This window comes from Haliotis rufescens, unplaced genomic scaffold (assembly GCF_023055435.1).
Source record: "Haliotis rufescens isolate VD_foot unplaced genomic scaffold, xgHalRufe1.0.p SCAF_17, whole genome shotgun sequence".
NCBI classification, from domain to species: domain Eukaryota; kingdom Metazoa; phylum Mollusca; class Gastropoda; order Lepetellida; family Haliotidae; genus Haliotis; species Haliotis rufescens.
Window position 1 is genome coordinate 5,869,759 of NW_025963857.1, and position 22,020 is coordinate 5,891,778.

Consider the following 22,020-nt stretch of genomic DNA (forward strand, 5'->3'; position numbering starts at 1 on the left):
ACTGGAATACTGTTAAAAGCGGCGTTAAACCCAACTCACTCACTCACTCACTCAAGGCAGTTTGTCACAATATGAAAGCAAATGGCATCTGACGTTTACAGAGAACACACTATGTGCATGCTGGACTTCCTCACTGATGACGTCAATGTAAAGTTTTGGGGTAAGACATTAAGGCAGGAAGTAGGCATCCCAATGGGCGCCAATTGTGCCCCCTCCCTGCTGATCTGATTCTTAATGCACATAAATCGGACCCTCTGCTCTGATTGGCAAAGTCAAAATAGGGTAACTGGGCCAAGAAGTATAACTTAAGCTTCAGGTATGTCGATGATCTGATATCATTCAATAACCAATTTCCCTTCCACTGATTTACCCACCTGAACTAGAAATAGAGGAGACCAGTGAGACCGCCTCATCTGTTTCATATTTAGATCTATGCATAAAGATTCAGAGCGACAAACACTCTCTACAAAATTGTATGACAAGAGGGATGACTTCAACTTTCCAGTAGTCAACTTTCCCTTCATGTCGAGCGTGTTCCAGCAGCTCCAGCCTTTGGTGTTTACATTTCACTTTTGAGGTACAATCGAACATGCTCTTTCCACCAAAATTCCAAAGTGCGTCATACGGCTCTTGTTTATAAGTTGTTTGATCAAGTTACAACATTCAAGGTCTCAGTAAAGCTTTCAATATTACTAACGTTGACGCATAAGTGATAAGAATAATGTTTGATGCAATTTTCTATTTTGACTTGTACCATATCTTCCTGTGTTTTTTTCCGATGAACAATTGACTTGCCCTTGCGTGTGTTTGTGACGGGTGCCTCCGGTGGTGCAGAATACGTTCATACTTTTGCGAACACCTGATACCATCACTCTTTGATAGTGATTGATAAACACATGCTCATGATATAGTCGGAACCGTATAATGGGCTCTGCTTTTGCAGAGGTTTCTTATGAATACGGAAAGGGTTTTGTCGCTCCTTTTTGCGAGTAGCATCCTTAATTCCTGCAGTTTAGATATTCAGGCAGTGATACAATTGCCACCTGCCATGCACACCTCAACGTACTTCACTCAATATATATGCTAAACCCAAGCTCGGTCTTCATGCCAACGTCATTTCGGGATGAACTATGGCAGCCTGCAATCCTCTAGCGGAACCGATATGCAAGAGAGGGTGAAAACATAAAAGACCAGGTGAACAAGGCAGGAATGACATCAGGTATACATTAGCGACATGTATAGATGGGAATGGTTCCACGTTTAGGGGCTCGTGGGGTCAGGCCGCGAGGCGGATCAGCACGTGGGGCATAAATAGCACCAGACCCCACGGGTTCTCGAGCAGGCAGTTGGTGCACGGGGTTAGAATTATATATATGGATGCTTATGAAGGTGGAATAAATATTTAGGATAATGCATGTTTGGTAATAAACAGACTGAGATGTTTTTACGCAATTTCGCGTGAGGTTAATTCCGGGCAGGGGTGCCGTGATTATATGTCATGGCTAAATGTTTTGGAGATAACGCGTAGTTCATGCCTGTTGCTTTTTTTCGTAGCTGTGCCTAACTACCTAATCATATTATATAATAGAAAGGTTGTTCGATGTTCTATAGAAGATGCATTGAAACGGGGTTCACAGTATGACTTCGGAGACTTCATCTTTGATCGTGGTTAAGTGAAATGGGGTTTAACATGGCGCTCAAGATTGTATTACTGAAATAGAGACGTGCACCTGTTTGTAGGGGTGCTTGTGCTAGTCCGGGCGCTTATAGTGACTGTTTTATACTGCTAGCCCACTGAGATACCATGCCACAGTTTAACATGAATACTCCACTCCGACACACTATACTAACTAAGGGTCTGTCTTTGTTGTGTCCCCTTAATGCAGAGCACAAGGCAGGTTTCAACAAGTACCATCTATTGACGCCTAATGGTAGAGCGTCCGCCCGGAGAGCGGAAGGTCCGGGGTTCGATCCCCATCCGCGACATACCAAAAGACGTTAAAAGATGGTACTTGTTGTTACCCTCGGCATTAAGGGGCTAAAACAAGAACTGGTCGGCTCGGAGTCAGTATACTGCGTCTGAGTGGGGTATTCATGTTAAACTGCGGCGTGGTATCTCAGTGTGCTAGCACTATAAATCGGCATCTAGTACAAGCAGCCACACACACACAGAACATGTGCATGCACGTCACTATATAAGTGCAATAATCTTGGACGCGACGTTAAACCCCATTTCACCTCATCTCACCTTTTGGTAAGATGCGGTCGGGGATCGAACCATCGACCATTTCATTTTTTGGTTGTATTTGGATACAGAACAAGACAACTTAGAAGTAGTAGCAATGAGAATATGGTTCGCGAACACCAGGGGTCACTGATTTTCAGTGTTCCAGATACTTTTCGTCGCTATTTTGCCATTCACACCCAATGGAATCTGTTTCGTCGGATATTTGAGACTGGTTATTCACTGGCGTTGATGTTACATCATAAACAATTGAAAAATTTTTGAAACGGAATCTTCTGTTTCTATTACCTTTGTGTATTTTCCACAAAATGTTTAATTATGGGTAGAACATATGGATTAAATGTGTTTAAAGAGTAGTGTGTATGTCCAGAGACAGTTATGCGGTCATATATAAGATTGGGCTTGGAACCCTATTGTAATTATTTCTGTGTTCATCAATGTGTACGTCACAATACAGGTAACAGTGTTCCTATATAGTCCTTTCAACCAGTCATGTGACAGAACTACGACTCACATGAGTGAGTGAGTTTTGTTTAACGTCGCTTTTAACAGTATTCCAGTTATATCACAGCGTGTCAGCTTAATGTGGGAGGAAGTGAAGCAGGTCTCAGACGTTTAACACTTCGGTGAAACCCACGGGCACGGGTATGGTGCTGACAAACCTAGAAAAGTAATCGGGGCGAACCGGGATTCGAACCAACAATCACAGGTTTCTCGTGCGCCTAAGGGACGCAACTCTGCACAGCAAATCGCGGCGCCTTAGACGACTGGGCCACCAGTGCCCCCGCAACTCACACTGGAAATACGTTACATTATTCCATTACATCGGCCTGTAATAGATGTTGCGTATCTTATGCGCTTCAGTATATAAACGGGGTCAAACACATTAAGCAATTATCTGCGAGACAAAGGAAATAGATATAGGCACGAGAGCCTATGATGACACAAGGTGTGGGCTAAATTGTTGAACATATATATCCTGTCCACAAGTCACAATCCGCCATGTTTGATAGACGAGCTCACTCCGTGGAACAGTGTTAGTGAACTGAGGACGAGGCTAAGTTCTACATTGTATATTGGTTCGCGTTAATTACCAGTCACAACCAACATAACACTACACCCTTACATACCACTGATTTGTCAGTGTAGGTATCCGGAATTGATGTTTCTGTTTGTTGGCCTCTGGTCAGTGTGACAGAAATATGTCTAGTTTTGGGTGTTGAAGTACACTGTCGGACAAAACAAGTATACACCTATATTTGATGGTGGCAAAAATGAAATGGTTATCGATGGTGATGTATTTGATACGGGTATCATAGTTGTGTTTGGACCTTAAATTTGCAGTGTTTCGGCGACTGTTTTCAACCCAGTAACGTTTTGATGACGGTTTTTGGTAACTTTCTGGTCAAATCCAATTTTCAAGTGTATGCTTTCTTTTGCCCGGCAGTTTACATGACGCTTATTGGCACTTTTGTAGGTTACATAATTATTGTGATGGATATACAATTTGCTATACCACATTTCCCTTGACGGGTGCTTCATGTCTGACAGGATACGCCCGCCTTTTCGCGAACACCTGGTGTCATCGTCATTTAATAGTGATTCAGAAACACGTGCTTATGATAAAGACTAAATCGTACAACGACACTGCTTTTAATAGAGAGGACATTTTACCGAGAAGGACATTATATTATTCTACTATCTAGATTCAGTATATGTGCAGTATAAGACAATCATACAATGTTATTTATCACTCGAATATTTATTTCGCATTTTTATGCTGTTTAAAAGTAATTATGAGCAATACTTGAATTTATCAACTCCTTACCTTCATGAATAATACTCATAGCGATCTTCATGTATGTAATTCATATGAATACTGTTTCAGATTTCAAACGAAAGATAAATGCGACAGCCGTAATTAAAACATTCCAAATTATTAAATCATAACAGGGCTGAAAACACTGTCATGGTACAACCTATATTCTGTCCTGGAGACGGTGAGCCGGTGACGGTCTAGAGGTTATCGTCCTGTGAACCCTTTTGATGTCCCAGCTGTATTATTGCTACTATATTGCTAATAGCGGGCTTAAACTATGTTCACTCATCCACACAAGAGAGAGAGCTGCATATGCCAAAGGCACATGACATATTATTATTTGTTATCAATAAATCTGTGTCTATTTAAATGCATTTACAACTCTGGTATGCGTAGATTACAACACCGTTTTAATACCATACATCCGCTGTGAACGTTTCATCAAAAACAAATATCGCAAAAAGGTGCCTTACTTTAGATAAACAAATTGCACTAATTCAAATACGTTATATGTAGATTTAAAAACAGCAGCGCTTGAAACTTCTCCATCACATTCCGATGGACTTTAAAACCCACAATGGGCGTTATCACAAACACCAAGATAAACAGAGCAATGTGGGCCTGCTTTTGTCATTATAATGGAATTATTAGCGAGGATTCCATACCCGTTTGTTGCTAAAACATGACGCTGTTTGGAGAATATGATTGATGACAGCGTACAGAGTTACCAATCATCAGGTAGTCTCATTAACAAAAGCGTCTTCAAAAATCCATTCATGACACGAACATGGTAATTACAAGGCTGTGATAGATTCAGGGGTTAGGATGTTATTTAGAATAACCTCATTAACCCCTGGTCTAGAAGCCATAAGTTGCCTACACTTGCTCACAGTCGCTAGACTATTATACTCTACCTCAGGTGTGGCTTCTCGAGATCCTTGATCCATAGCGAGTCTTGTTACTGTTAAGTATATCCTCCTGATTGGTTAAGCCTATAATTAAATGCTTTTAGGCATTCTCTGCTGTACTGCCAAGCCTATCCGTTGCCTGCCACAAGGACCATGTCCCTTGGTGCCACAAATTAAGCCTTCAGAATTGAGTCACAGAAATTGAGCGCCAACAAACAGATGAAGGGTATTACCAAACGTTTGAAGCCATTGTCGTCCAGTTATTGCTGTGTGTATCAATACACGATTCAGGTACCTTGCAAATTAATATTCCAATCGTGACACCACAGGAATAGAAGCACCTCTTCTGCTTCGCTTCACAGTAATTGTTCCATCCGTGTTGGTACATAGGACAGAAAATATCCACTGATTGTATTTGTAAACAATTGTAACTTTTCACTGACACCATAAACAGGAACTCCTTTAAAAAGTATCACCAATAGTAAATTAATTACTAGGTTCAGTAGTTTCAGTGTAGCCGTCCTCACACTGATGCTCTGCCCAACGTATTCGGCGAGAGGACACACAAACAGTCGTGTTTGCAACACAGACGAGGAGCTACTGTTGATGCTAATTTGCTTTTAGGTACATAACGCTGTGTCACTTGTGAATGGATGAACACACACTTCCACCCCAGCTTTGCCTGGGGAGAGCCAGTCAGTGGCTGTTGCACGCCGCTCACGTACTAAGCACCGACTCTAGAGGTAAATATTCATTGCTGCCACCTTTGTAAGAGGTGCGAGCTAAACGCTGGGTCTGTATCCCACAAACTGGCGAAATACTGAGACTGCAATTGATACGCGTTTGGCGTTGGGAGACCAGCACACCCGGTTCTAATCAGAGGGATCCGTAATAGTTGCCCATGTCTTGTAGAACGGGAAGAGAATGAGTGTAAAGTGTCATCGTATACGCTTATAAACAAACGCCAAACGCTCATTCTCTCTCTTTGAAGCTTCATTATGGAGACACATATTCCAAGAGAGTTGCTTATGAAAATATATCTCTGTCCAAATATACACCTTCTTGGAAGGATAAAGACGTATTTCATCAGCTTTAAATCCTCAGAACTATTAAGAACATGTACTTTCACACAGCAGTTCAAAGGCACAGAAGCATAAACTTCACACAATTAAGATTTGGTTTCAATCCTGTTCCAGACAGAGAAAGTTAAAAAATTCTATCTGGAATGCAAAGGTTCATTCAATGCAAAAGGTCGTGCATTTGCTGTGAGGGTTATAGAGCAGAGACTGTGCCATGCCTGCAAATCTTTAAAAGGTGAATCATTTTATACTCAAATCTAGGACATTTTGACATGCCTTAATTATTACAACATGTGTCCCCGAAAATGGGTTGAAGTTCGCGGAGTGTTTTTCATAGATCTAATGGATCGCGTTATTTCTTGCGTCCAGACATTTGTCAAACGACTTCGGTAGTCTGAGCATCTGCTATTGTTCTCGGTGTAAACAATCCCCTGTTTAAATGGAGGCAACTGTTTATATAGCGGTATATCACATCAATGCTGGAATGTTTCGTGTTATAGAAAATTTCGAGGTGAATCAGTAATTCATATTTTCTCCATGTAATCCCTTTCTGCATGAGGTTCAAATTATGTTTTCAGATATGGCAATATTTTCAGTGTTGGAGAACAACCCTGGAACACACAGGTCACGAAACGGGAGTTTATGGGTGGATTTGTTCCTTTGGTGCTAAGTAGACCATTGCATGGAGCTTAAAACCTACACAAAACCACTTCAAGGTGTTAATCAGACAAACAAATATAAATTGTTTAAGGGATTAACCAATAAACTGCTGCAATGCCTCGAGCTCTGTGATGTTCCTGAACGTGTCGAGAGTGTGACTAAGGTAATTGTACCTATTTTAACATTCTAATAACATTATGCGTTTTTCCGTTGACATCACAAACCATTTAACAGATTTGACATGATGATCAATTTCTATATTTAGGTGAAACTATATACGATTTTTAGCTTCCTCGACTGATACGCTGATTGTATATGGTCCTGCTACAAGTACATGTAGACTCCCCGATTGAAACGCCAATGGTAGGCTGTCATGTCAAAGATACATGTAGACTCCCCGATTGATACGCTGATGGTATCTGGTCCTGTAATAGATACATGTTGACTCCCCGACTGATACCCCGATGGTATGCTGTCCTGTTACAAGTGTAATAGCTTCCCCGACTGATACGCCGATGGTATGTGGTCCAGTTAAAGATACATGTTGCCTCCCCGACAATAACCTAATTGTATCATCTAATCTTAAAGAGAGTCATGTTGTTAGCCACAACTGTAGTGATATCATCTATAAACTGAAGTGAAGTCATCTATAAATTGTAGAGATTTCATCTATTAACTGTGGTAATATCATCTATAAATACTGGAGATATTATCTATAAACTATAGTGATATCATCTATAAACTGTGGTAATATCATGTATAAACTGTAGTGATATCATCTATCAACTGTAGTGATATCATCTATAAACTGTGGTAATATCATCTATAAACGGTAGTGATATCATCTATAAACTGTAGTGATATTATCTATAAACTGTAGTGATATCATCTATAAACTGTAGTGATATCATCTATAAACTGTGGTAATATCATCTATAAACTGTAGTGGTATCATCTATAAACTGTGGTGAGATCATCTATAAACTATAGTGATATCATCTTTCAACTGTGGTGATATCATCTATAAACTTTATATATATTATCTCTAAGCTGTAACAGTATCTTCTATAAACATATAATCATCAATTTAAAGATATTGTAATACTATTGAATGTATTATCTGACCTATGAACTGTCATGACGTGTCGCTGCCATTCGAATACCAGCATAATGTGTGACCAAAATCTTCTACCATTTATCTAATAGTACCATGTCATTAATCTTCTTCAAGTTATCTGCATAATTAATCTTCGAATGCAACTAAACGCAAGATATCACAATGACATCGAGAATACCGTCGTTGACATGCTCGTTGTTAAGCATATGGCGTTATATCGGAGGCTGTATAATGAAGCTTACCTCATAACATGGACCATGTTTATTCAACTCTCTGTTTTGAATTCAGCACAACACTATACTGTTTAAACAGACGTCATCACCTCTTCAATGCCGCGTAAAAGCGTATTTATTACAAAGTGACTTCGCCAATGTCGTAACAGTTTCACGGCAAATTAGAAAATACTTAAACACAAGGGTTCACCCACAGGCTAATGAATACTTAGATACACATTTTCACCAACACACAAACATTTTAGACGTCTATCAATATACAGATACATCACAGAACACGAGATAAACATTGACTGCTGTTGTTTACGCCATATGTAATTAAACACATCAAAATAATGACACCCATCCATATGGTCTTTGTGTCAGTTTGGCATTGAGTAAATATAATGATATATTGGAAAGCCCAAAGATCGCACAGTACTCTGACACAACAGACGAACATATAGACCCTGAAATAAAACAAATATATTATGTACAGTGAACCCTTGTTTGCCTGGGTCACCGTTAAATGAGAATTCTCACATTCGGAAAGTGAGTGAGTGAGTTGGGTTTAACGTCGCTTTTAACAGTATTCCAGTTATATCACGGCGTGTCAGCTTAATGTGGGAGGAAAGCCCGAAGTGATGCAGGTCTCAGACGTTTACCACTTCGGTGAAACCCACGAGCACGGGTATGGTGCTGACAAACCTTGAAACATAATCGGGGCGAACCGGGATTCAATCATAGGTTTCTGGCGTGCCCAAGGGACGCAATGATACAGCTTAAATCAGCGAATCGCAGCGCCTTAGACGACTGGGTTACCCTTGCTCTCTCTCTCTCTCTCTCTCTCTCTCTCTCTCTCTCTCTCTCTCTCTCCCCCTCCCCCCTCGCTTGCATATATACAAAGTGACATTAATCAATAACAATCCATTTTCATAATCATGAGAAATCTCCGCCGACAGGACATTCCCACTGTTTCATGAGCATGTCTTTATTAATGACGATCAAATAGTGTTGACACGAGGTGTTCGCGAAAACGTGAACGTACCTGCCCCGCGCAAATACACGCAAAGGTAAGTCAGAACCCATCTTTCGTTGATAGGCTGCTACAGTCCGGATTAGTGGAAGTTGAGTGTATGAGGATTAACGCAATGCTGCAGCTAATAAGCTATACATATTTTTTTTAAATATACAGTAAACTACGTTTATAAAGAACACGCTTATAACGACTGACGGATAAAACGAACCGGTTTTTGTTGTTGTTTTGTTTTGTTTGTAGTTTTTTTATTATTGTCTTTATATATATATATATTGTGTGTGTGTGTGTGTGTGTGTGGGGGGGGGGGGGGGGGGGGGGGGGGGGGGGTAGGTTGTCCCGTTCGTTTGCTGTATACATGTTGTTTATATGCTCATAACGAACTTCGGCTAAAACGAACTAAAATCAGTGGTCCCTTTGAGTTCGTTATAACCGAAGTTTACTGTATTTATATAATAAAGAACCAGAGCCTCGAGAGCTCAAATGGAGATGAGGATGACGTGCTTACAATGAAAAGGGGATGAGTATGGGATGAGGTGAGGATGGGATTGTTGGATAACATGTATGCTGCAGGGTCGGCAAGTGAATGTTGATAGGCTACTCCCAATGCCTACAGAAACATCACAACTGGTGTGTGTACTCTTTATAACAAACTATGACGGGTACCCCCAAAACTTAAAATACACTTACAACAGAAATAGTTCAACATGTTTATAGCTTTTAAATATTGTGAAAACCGTTACTTTTGGGTGTTTCACAGAATATTACTTATACGTCCCTTGTTAGTGCACATTGTGTTTCAACGATTTATACACAGCGCACTATCAAACCTTAAATGCTTACAAGCGTCTGTATATATAATCTTATACATCACACTAGTGTGTATTTTTGTGTCGTAAATCGTTATTCTTGTGTCACAAGCATCCGAGGGCCCCCTGCAGTGTTTCACATGAGCCCCTAGCTAAAATAAATACGGTGGAGATTATCCCTTGGTCAGCTGCTGGACAAGTAGGAAGTCACTATTACAAGTTTGCGAATAATCTGCGAATAATCTACGGATAAGCCACTGATATTCGTGGACTGCTGCAAAACCGTTTCATTGTTATATATGTCACTAATCTGTATGTTGATATAAGTAATAAGACACATCGCTCACATGGAGACACCTTCCAACAATGATGGATTGTCCCGAGTACAATGGTTTGCGTGAAAGTTCTTACGAAAAGGTCAGTTTCAGCTATCCCTACTTCCTAGAGTTATGTAATACTGAAAAACGTATTTTACTTTTAAATAGTATCATATTTAGAGCCCAAACCTGCTTTTTTATTCTCCAACGAAAAATATTTGATATGGCTAGTGATCGGTATTATATTTGATATACCCCTTTTACACTAATATATTTATGCTGTATATACTGTGATATATTTCAAAGTCTCTCGTAACACTAAACGGGTGTCTCACTTGTTCGTACTGTTATATGTAGCTATGTAAATATGTTTGTGGCGTGAGACTAAGGAAAACGATCTTTCTGTCTGTTCGAAGGAGTGTGACGACCCAATTAATCACCATCTTGTGGACCATCTCGAGGCTCTAATTATGTTTCATTTGCATTATTTATGTTACATACAATTATGTCTCCTTGCTATTCATATTTAAAGCAAACATTAACAGTCCGCGACCACTAATCCATAATTATGAGCGAGTCATGCTTGGAAGTCTTAAATCAATGAAAATGTGAGGAAGAGAATGTACGGATGCCAACTTCTGTATCATGAGGAACACAACGTTTCGGAGTTGGACCTACCCCTTCATCATTTTCACCTGATGAAGGATAAGCATATACTCCGAAACGTTGTGTTTCTCATAATAAAGAAGTTGACATCGATATATTCTCTTACATATGTGTATCACTTCTAAATGCCTTTCAAAGACCTAATAAAGATGTGGTTAGTTTTATGTTAGACGTGTAGAGGACATTTCTAAATTTGACCGACAGAAATGATGTCCGATGCAATTCCCTAATTAGATTTGTACATGTTCCCGTGTTAATTCAGGTTAACAATTGACCTGCCTCTGCATGTGTTTGTGACGGGTGCCACCGGTAGGGCAGGATACGCTCACCTATGGAAAGTGTTGTATCGCTTTCAGTACAAATACGGGCATGCTGATAAGCATGTGAACTCTCAATGAAAACATGTTATTTTATTTATTTTCTCCGACTCACAATAATTCCAGCGTTTCGTGGATGCAATAGCTATATCTTTTCGCTGCATCTGTCTATCTATCTACAGTAAACTACGTTTATAACGAAAACGCTTATAACGAACTGACCGTTATAACGAACTTATTTTATAGTCCCGGCCATTTGTTGTATATATGCTTATATCGAACTACGGTTATTACGAACTAAAATTTGTGGTCCATTTAAATTCGTTATAACCGTAGTTTACTGTTTCTATCTATCTATCTATCTATCTATCTATCTATCTATCTATCTATCTATCTATCTATCTACCACAACAGATATCGCACACATGAAGCCAAATCGATATAAATCCGAAAGCATAATTCATGAATGGCATGAACGGTATTTATTTGTCCATACCAACTCGTCAGACAATTCAGACATTGTCAGCGACCAGTAGCGAAATGGTGTTTTACAAACTCTCATGTAATTGTTGGTGTTTTACTGTCTGTTGTCCAGGGGGGTCTTGTAAACACGGCCCCTATAATATCTGAGACTAGGGTCAACCAGGGAACTAGAAACAGCGTATTCTTCTGATACCAGGGTCAATCGGTGGTGGCATATAAACGATAACTTATATTTGGAGATTACATAATAATAACATTCATAATAATTCCACCAGGTGTATGTGTGTTGCATAGGCTTGACTTGCCTTTGCATGTGTTTGTGACGGGTGCCACCGGTGGGACAAAATACGCTCAACTTTTCGCGAACACCTGGTGTCATTACTATTTGGTAGTGATTCCTAAAAGTCGGAATTGTACAATCGACTCTGCTTTATGCAGAGATATTTATTGGATATGGGAAGGATTTTGTAGCTTTATTTGTATGTACAACGTTAAAAATCGTTGGAACACGCCCCGTCATAGTTCTGGAAATAACATTTGTCCGGGAACTCGCTGTGACGAGTATCTGTCAAATGCTCTATCAAATTTAAACATGCTCTTTTCTTTGGTATGTACCTGGGGACATGGGTGCCCCAGTCGTCTAAGGCGCCGCGATTCGCTGTGCAGAGTTGCGTCCCTTGGGCACGCCAGAAACCTATGATTGTGGGTTCGAATCCCGGTTCGGCCAGATTATGTTTCTAGGTTTGTCAGCACCATACCCGTGCTCGTGGGTTTCACCGAAGTGGTAAACGTCTGAGACCTGCATCCCTTCGGGCTTTCCTCCCACACTTAGCTGACACGCCGTGATATAACTGGAATACTGTTAAAAGCGGCGTTAAACCAATCTCACTCACTCACTGGTATGTACCTAAGGAAAGAAAATAACCGTTTTGTGTCTTGGTATCATACAGAATACCTTCGTGTCAGATAGTTTCCACCGCAATCTATTTGACAACTATGACAACGTCTTCATTTTCAAAAGCTTTAATTTGTTCAGACTAGGTAGTAAGTTCCACTTGTGTGGGGCCAGCCAAATAGACTATAGCTACATCTAAAACCAAGTCTTTAGAACATCAAACAGTTCATCTATTCCCAAATGGTTTAACAATATTAGTTGATACACATTTATAAACAATTTTGATTGGTTGCATCGTAAATGTAAATATTATTATTTTTTAAATATAAAATTTATTGATTCATGCTCCAATAAACACAAATAAGATCCAATCAGATAGCTCAGAATCTAGGCAATAAACGTGTGCTTGGGAATCTTTTAATATGAGTATTTTACATGTTAATAAGTTATTATTTCAAATCACAGAGAAATGTAAGTCAGTGTTTATTTGGATTGTACAAATCAGGTCAAATATTAATTGAATTAGGTATATAAAAAATAAATCGGTGGCATTAAGTGCAGGAGAAACATCAAAACAGTTTTTTACGTGTTCCATAATAAACTTGCCTTTACGCAGAAAATGAGAAATCCTGTGATAGCTGCTCCTTTGACATTTGCTTTAAAAGTTAGTGGTTTCCACTGAATTCGCTGCTAGCACTCACAGTTTTTCATCAAGTTGCAACCATTATGCAGTGTGCTAAATGTCTAATTTGGTATTAGTAAACGACTGTGACCGGAGGCTTTCCTCCCACATACAAAATGACTGTCGATGTATGAAGAACACACGGGTCACAGAAGCGTTAAAGACTCACTCACGTTTATATATAATTATTTGTCATTCCGACGTCTGACCGCCTCCGTGGTCTTGTGGTAGAGCGTCCGCCCGGAGAGCGGAAGGTCCAGGGTTCGATCCCGGGCCGCGTCATACAAAAAGACGTTAAAAGATTGTACTTGTTGTTACCCTGTCTGGCGCTCGGCATTAAGGGGCTAAAACAAGGACTGGTCGGCTCGGAGTCAGTATACTGTGTCTGAGTGGGATATTCATGTTAAACTGCGGCATGGTATCTCAGTGAGCTAGCACTATAAATCGGCATCAGTCCGGACTAGTACAAGCAGCCACACACACACATACACGTGCATGCACGTCGCTATATAAGTGCAATAATCTTGGACGCGACGTTAAACCCAATTTCACCTCACCTCACCTTTCCGACGTCTTAAACTGTGGCAACAAAGGCTATGAAGTTCGAATTTATCATATAACATTCTAATTGAACCTTTTTAAAAGTCTATTCCATAAATTGAACTTATATACTTACTTTCACAGGGTGAAAACAGTGCAATCGCCTGCAGTCACAGTGCCTGACGCGATCTGATTGGTTAAAAATACGCAAATAATGGAATTCGGAGCTTGGTTTAGTTTAGTTTAGTTTTGTTGTTTAACGCCGCACTCAGCAATAGTCAATTTATGTGACGGCGGTCTGTAAATAATCGAGTATGGACGAGACAATCCAGGGATTGACATCATGAGCATCGATCTACGCAATTGGGATACGATGACATGCATCAACCAAGTCAGTGAGCCTGACCACCCGATCCCGTTAGTCGCCCTCGAATCCCATAATCGAGTGAATGAGTGAGTATGGATTTACGCCGCTTTTAGCAATATTCCAGCAATATCACGGTGGGGGACACCAGAAATGGGCGTCACACATCCCATGACTTCTTTCCATCTATAGAAATGTCAGTTGCTAGACACCATCACCTTGCGCTGACATCCGTCAATGTAGCAAGAAGCATTGTATTTAATAATGGTGTTATGATACAAAAAGTACTTCGCAAACGATATTCAAAACAAACACGTTGCAAATCGTAGAATTACTGTGCTTAATATCAACACAGAATATGAGAGTGTTTCATGAACAACGACGTGTCGAAACAGTTATGCGATGGTGTCATGTGCTTACGCATGCGCCGACCCCTAAGGTCCAGAGCGAGGCTAGTGCCTCTGTCTGAACTGGCCATCTGGTGGCCGGCCCTTCTGACGGCTGGTATCAATTTGTTGGCCGGCGTGAAGGTGCGCACACATCGGCTTGATATGGAAGTTGTATCAACATCACCCAGTGAAAACATTCCCAAGCTGCTGTGTGTGCCGTCTGCCCGACTACATCCTCCAAGTCCGTTGCCTTCTGTACGTCAACTATGGGGCGAATATTGGGCAGCCATATTGATTCACTGGTGAGCGTCACTGGTGCATTTTACAGGGGCTCCCTTAGGTCTGTGTGATGGTACTTGAACAATCTACATCGATCATGGAATATCTATTCTTTAAATGTGTTTTCTATTGGTCTACCTATTCTAATTAATAGACATTAGTTATACAGAAACAAAAAGCGTTGCACAGACGATACCAACAGTTTCGTTGAACCTCTTGCAATTTTTCCAGATGAAACTTAAATAAGTGAGTAAATGTGAATTACTTAACCATGAGGCTGATCTGTGTTATAGATAGTTTAAACGTCCGGGAAGTGATTTTAACCCAATCTTTTTTACAAATCATCTACAAGGAACTGTGGAAATTCATTTTGAACTAAAGGTGTTTTCGTCGTTCTGAAAGAATCCGAGCCTGCGCCACCAAATCGTCTTGTACTCAACAGTCCTCAATATCATGGCCAAGAAAGATATACTTGACACTCTGTCTAACAAGGCAAGACGAAGTCATCAGGTTGCGGTGTATATCGGATTTCCCGATAGATCGACTGTTTCGTCATAGCGATCGCTAAAATTGAATCAACACTTGCTGTTAGAGGGGTTCTGGGTGAGTGAGTGAGATGGGTTTGACGCGCTTTTAACAGTATTGCAGTTATATCGCGGTGTGACAGCTTAATATGGGAGGAAAGCCCGAGGTGATGAAGGTCTCAGACTTTTACCACTTCGGTGATACCCACGAGCACGGGTATGGTGCTGAAAAACCTCGAAACATAATATGGGCGAACAGGGATTCGAACCCACAATCATAGGTGTGACTTAACTCTGCACAGCGAATCGCGGCGCCTTAGACGACTGGGCCACCCGTGCCCCCGAAAGAGTTCTCGGAAAAGAAACCTTTTTAACCTCGACGGTACCGTTCCAAGTACAATTGTGAGGATTAACACATGTTCTGATTAACATATTTCCGGAATAACCAATGAATAGTGGTGTTACTAGATATACTACTCAACACTTGCTAAAGATAAAAATTGTCATCTTTAGCTAAAAGTTTGGTCCTTAGCAGATGTTGAGTGGTATTTGTAGAGTTCCCAACAAGATCGCCCCCAATACATGGTGTTCCAGACGAAGCGTGTCCACGGTACATGTGTGTAGGATATGTGTGTTACAAAGGGTCAAGTACGTGACTGATCATCTGAGTGAGTGAGTTGGGTTTAACGCCGCTTTTAACAGTATTCCAGTTATATCGCGGCGTGTCAGCTTAATGTGGGATGAAAGCCCGAAGTGATGCAGGTCTCAGACGTTTACCACTTCGGTGAAACCCACGAGCACGGGTATGGTGCTGACAAACCTAGAAACATAATATGGGCGAACCGGGATTTTAACCCACAACCATAGGTGTGACTTAACTCTGCACAGCGAATCGCGGCGCCTTAGACGACTGGGCCACCCGTGCCCCCTGATCATCTGAATGTCCAGACTGATTTTAGTCACTTAAATCACCTTTAAATATGTACACGAAAGGGGCCGGGAAAATCTCTTCGTGATCAGATACTGAAGAAATGCCAGAATATTGTAGACATGCTCGGGATGTGTCGGATATTTCAGTTTCAGGGTAAATGAGGCACTAAAATATAGCATGTGGAATTCTCCAAACCGATTCATTTCATAGCAGAGGATTTGAAGCGAGGATTTAGCTACATCTACTTCTACAACAGCTTCGTCGGCATCATCATGCCATAAACGATTAGAGAAATATCTCAAAATATCCTTGTCGACATGCCAGCTCAACTTGACATTTAGCTTCATCATAGGTTATAAAGCAAGCAAAGAAACAGCAAAAATATGGAAATTGGCAGAACTTGATGACTTAGCAAGGGAAACACGAAGCTACAATCACCGTCTGCCAGACTAGCTTCTCTCGATCTTTGACTGGCATAACACATACAGGCAGTCTGAGGGGAAGGGTTCAACACGGATGGCATCAAGTTCAATACATCTTATAACCACGGGTGCTACTTCGTCCGCCTCCGTGGTCTAGTGGTAGAGCTTCCGCCCGGGGAGCGAAAGGTCCAGGGTTCGATCCCCGGCCGCGTCATACCAAAAGACGTTCAAAGATGGTGCTTGTTATTACCCTGTCTAGCATTCAGCGTCGAGGGGCTAAAACAAGGACTGGTAGGCTGTATACTGTCTCTGGGTGGGGTATTGATGTTAAACTGCGGTATGGTATCTCAACTGGCTAACACTATAAATCGGCATCAGTCCCGATTAGTACAAGCAGCCACACACACACGCACGTGCATGCACGTCGCTATATATGTGCAATAGTCTTGGACGCGACGTTAAACCCCATTCCACCACACTATATAATGATTAAGGAAGAGAATTTATGGATGTCAACTTCTTTATTATGAGGAACACAACGTTTCGTAGTACATCCTTACTTCTTTATCAGGTGAATAAATCCTATGAGTAAGTGAGTATGGTTTTACGCCGCTTTTAGCAATATTCCAGCAATATCACGGCGGCGGACACCAGCAATGGGCTTCACACATTGTACCCATATCGGGAATCGAACCTGGGTCTTCGGCGTGACGAGCGAACGCTTTAACCACTAGGCTACCCGACCGCCCCGAATAAATCCTATGAGGCAGAGAACATATATATGTACCTGTAAGAACAACAAAGTCATTCGATAAATAAGGTGGAAACTTAACAAGGGAAGCCAACAGACAATTGGCACTGATAGGTGACTAGCAATGGACAAATTATCAATTATCACTGATTGGTAATGGGCAAACGGGAGGCCGGGGGTAATTAGCACTAGTAGGTAATAGAATGGAGTGAGTGAGTGAGTTGGGTTTAACGCCGCTTTTAACAGTATTCCAGTCATATCATGGCGTGTCAGCTAAATGTGGGAGGAAAGACCGAAGTGATGCAGGTCTCAGATTTAAGCACTTTGGTGAAACCCACGAGCACAGGGTATGGTGCTGATAAACCTAGAAACATAATTGGGGCGAATCGGGATTCGCATCCACAATCATTGGTTTCTGGCGTGCCCAAGGGACGCAACTCTGCACAGCGAGTCGCGGTACCTTAGACGACTGGGTCATAATGGAATGGAAGTAGCAATGGACAGCTTTACTCCGAAACGATGTGTTTCGATCGTGCATGTACAAACCTTGACAACATGGCCTAGGGACACAACTCCTGCTCAAATCTCAATAATTCGGACAACCGTCTAAACTGGACTAAACATCTGTCCCACACCGGTTTAGACAGATGACACGTACAGTGTATGTATTTACGCCACAGTGGGATTACTGTGCTGCATGTATTGACCGACATGAAGTGATTAATGGTTGATGTTTCACATCACTGCCAGGGACAATCCAGCCACACCACGGTGGGTACAAATGTAACCACAATGTACCCGTGTGGAGTTCGAACCGGGTCTCAGCTGTGATGAGCAAACGCTTTACCAACTTGACTACCCCCAACACCCTGAACGGTTATATACTTACTTATATAACTTATTTTGGTTAATATATGAAGAATTACTCATATTCAGGATATATTAGATTGTTTTGATGCACAAACGAACACGTGACGTCATAGACGTCATAGATCCATGACTCAATGCACCATTTGCTTCGTGCCGGATTAGCGTGGAAAGTTTGGAAACAACGTGCAGCATGTCGTGATACGAATAAAGACACGTTGTGGTAACACTTGACTGATTTGGTCTGTCATTAAGTGGTACACATTGGAAACATCTCTTCTTAACATAAAAGGGGGCACAGGTGGCCCAGTCGTCTAAGGCGCCGCGATATGCTGTGCAGAGTTGCGTCCCTTGGGCACGCCAGAAACCTAGGATTGTGGGTTCGAATCCCGGTTCGCCCCGATTATGTTTCTAGGTATGTCAGCACCATACCCGTGCTCGTGGGTTTCACCGAAGTGGTAAACGTCTGAGACCTGCATCACTTCGGGCTTTCCTCCCACATTGAGCTGACACGCCGCGATATAACTGGAATACTGTTAAAAGCGGCGTTAAACCCAACTCACTCACTCAGTCTTAACGCACATACTTCTCTATATGTTTCTATGATATGCGTTTCTTTTGGCGGTGAGTATATGCATGTATATCATGTGATGCGCGTGTAGTCGGGGTGACTCATGCGAGAGATACTCAAATGTATTTGTGACCTGTTCTTGATAATACTATAGCTATGGTCATGGGCAGTGACTAACTACATACCGTATAGACATGGTTCGTTCAATAACGCATGCACATGACTTGCTGAAAGGGCGTGAAATAGATTATTATCATAAAGAAAATATAAAGAGGTTTTATCTATAAAAAGGTGTATGTAAAATTGTGAAGGTACACAACTCCTGAAACAGATGACAGACATTATCAGCTATTTATGAACCTGAGACCGATACATGTTGTTTTCTCTGATAACAAGGCCCACTGGATCTGCTAAGGAACTATCTGCGCACAAGGCGTGTCTGAATCTTGGCTGACACGAGTTTTACGTTATCTTTTAACTTTGGGCAGTTTTATGACGACATAAACTTTAAATGATCCAAATCTAATATACAAAAACTTAATATTTGTTATAAATAAAAGCGACACTTAATATTAAGTTATATTTAGGAATATTTATTTATCTTTTACTCACTGAACCAGAAAAAGGATTTTGATCAGGAGGCCAATACACAACATTTCCAGATACACCAAGTCCTACTGATAAGCAGCTATGTGGGGGCAGCATTCCAAACAAGAACTCATGTACGTGTACGTACTGGGGAACACATGCTGTGGTTGTGTTATTTGTTTGTCTGGAAAGAACAAACATTGGACACATTCCCCGTATATATCTATCTATAGTTCCGAGCCAGCCGTTGTAATGTACAATGTTCGTCAATCATCATCATCATCATCATCATCATCATCATCATCATCATCATCATCATCACAGAGTCATCATTATCAACATTACCACCATCATCGTCTTGGTCAGCGTAATTGTCAATGTTATCAACAAGATCATCGTTGACGGAGTCATCGCTGTCGATTAACGTCATCATTTTTAATGTTATTATTATCATTGTTATATTCCCCATCGCTACTGTCGAATCTTTTTAATGAAAATGTTTATTTCTTTGTTTGTTTGTTATTTGTTTGACGCTGCACTCAGCATTATTCAATCAATATGACGGCGGTCTGTAAATAATCGAGTCTGGACCAGACAATCCAGGGATTGATATCATAAACATCACGCAATTGGGATACGATGCATCAACCAAGTCAGCGAGCCTGACCACCCGATCCCGTTAGTTGCCTCTAACGAGGATTGGTTGCTGAAGACTTATTCTAACCCGGACGATCACAGGTTGAATGAAAATGGTTATATTTGGTCAGTATTGGTATTTATGGCAATATGCAATGAGACTTCATTAACACGAACGCATGAAGGTACTCATCCACACGTGGTGGTATAACCCATTACCTTAAAATACATGCCACTGGTTCCGGGCGCAAATAATGGTATGGCCCTGTCAAACTGCAACGGTTAAGAGTAACTTGCACCTTGCGTGTAAAAGACAGTTAGTACGCTGTTATACTTCGAGCTTTCATCGAAAAAACATGATTTTGGCGTATCCAAGCATATACATAACGAGTTCACCGTACATGTAACGCATGTCTAACGTATTAGTAGCGTATCACCGACTTAGACATAACTTATGACAGCGTATAAAAGCGTACTGCCAGCGCGTGTCTGGTGTGTTCAACGTATGGCCAGTGTATGAGTAACGTATGACCAGCGCGCTCAGTGTAGGGGGGAGGTGCCTAAAACGGGCCGTATGGGTAACGTATATCTGGCGTATGTAGACGTATGTAGAGCGTACCTCTAACGTATGCCTAACGTATAATTCATACGTTCCCATACGTCGAAAATTGTGTGCCAAAAATGTTTTTAAGCCTCGGCATACTACAACTTACACCTAACTAATCCATAGCGTGTTTCAGCGTAGCCGGCGTTTAGGCAAAAATTCTCATACGTCGGCATACGTTGCTGATATACATTGTGTGATAGGGCCATTACAGACTTATCAGTTTTAGCACTGGTATGGCAGAGGTTAATTGTGACGTCACGTTGATGAATTGACGTCACTGAATGATGCGAATATCATAACATATGTCACCGCCTCCAGTCTAGTGGTAGAGCGTCCGCCCGGAGAGCGAAGGTCCGGGGTTTGATCACACCAAAAGACGTTAAAAGATGGTACTTGTTGTTACCCTGTCTGGCGCTCGGCATTAAGGGGCTAAACAAGGACTGTTCGGCTCGGAGTCAGTATACTGTGTCTGAGTGGGTCATTAATGATACACTGCGGCATGGTATTTCAGTGTGTTTGCACTATAAATCTACAATCAATCCGGACTAGTACAAGCAGCCACACACACACGTGTGCATGCACGTCGCTATATAAGTGCAATAAGCTCGGACGTCAAGTTAACCCAATTTCACCTCATGAAATACGTCACACGCTGTATTGTTTATGTAAAACGTTTTTACATGGATTTGTAGTTTTATATTTGGCCTATCATTGGTTTTAGGAGTAACCTAACATACTTGACCTAGTATTTCTTTTATACCGAGTACTTTAACATAATTGACCTAGTAATACTCACATAAGGACAATGTCTGGTATTGGTTTTATACCTAGTACTCTGTCATATTTAACCAAGTACAGTCAAGTCTCGTTAATCCGACATCGTTGGTTGCACATGATTGTGTCGGATTAACGAGTATGTCGGATTAACGAAATTAAGTGATATGTGATCGAAAATCGGACATCTTCACGATAGATAATAACCGTGTGTACCTTGTAATAAAATCATTAAAAACGAAATATTTATATTGTTATGTTGTTTATTCATTCATTCCTTAATTTATTATTAATGACTATGCAAAAATAATAATAATTTTCCCATTTATACATAACAATAGAGACATTACTCACTGAATTTATCACATGATCAACGACCCACGTTTCCCCGTGTAAATGCAAGTGCTACTGTCTTAACAACTTGCTTCATCTACTTAAAATAGTCTGTCAGTGCGTGTCAAAACACGGGGTTGTGTACTCGCGGTCAGATGACCACGGAGTACGCTGATCACTGTGTCGGATTAACGAGACT

The 22,020-nt window shown here is 41.1% G+C and overlaps 1 protein-coding gene across 3 annotated transcripts in view; it reads right to left on the bottom strand.

The window, feature by feature from the left end:
• Positions 1 to 22,020, bottom strand: part of LOC124142019 (inositol 1,4,5-trisphosphate receptor type 3-like) — a 244,393-nt gene that overhangs the window by 133,254 nt on the left and 89,119 nt on the right. The window contains exon 1 of one of the 3 annotated variants that reach the window (XM_048397455.1): positions 4,979 to 5,536. The exons of the other annotated variants lie outside the window; for them this stretch is intronic. Within the exon in view, the coding sequence (XP_048253412.1) occupies positions 4,979 to 5,011 (33 nt within the window). The 5' untranslated portion in view covers positions 5,012 to 5,536. Of the gene's footprint in view, positions 1 to 4,978; positions 5,537 to 22,020 lie in introns of those variants that run through there. 3 annotated transcript variants of the gene reach the window in all.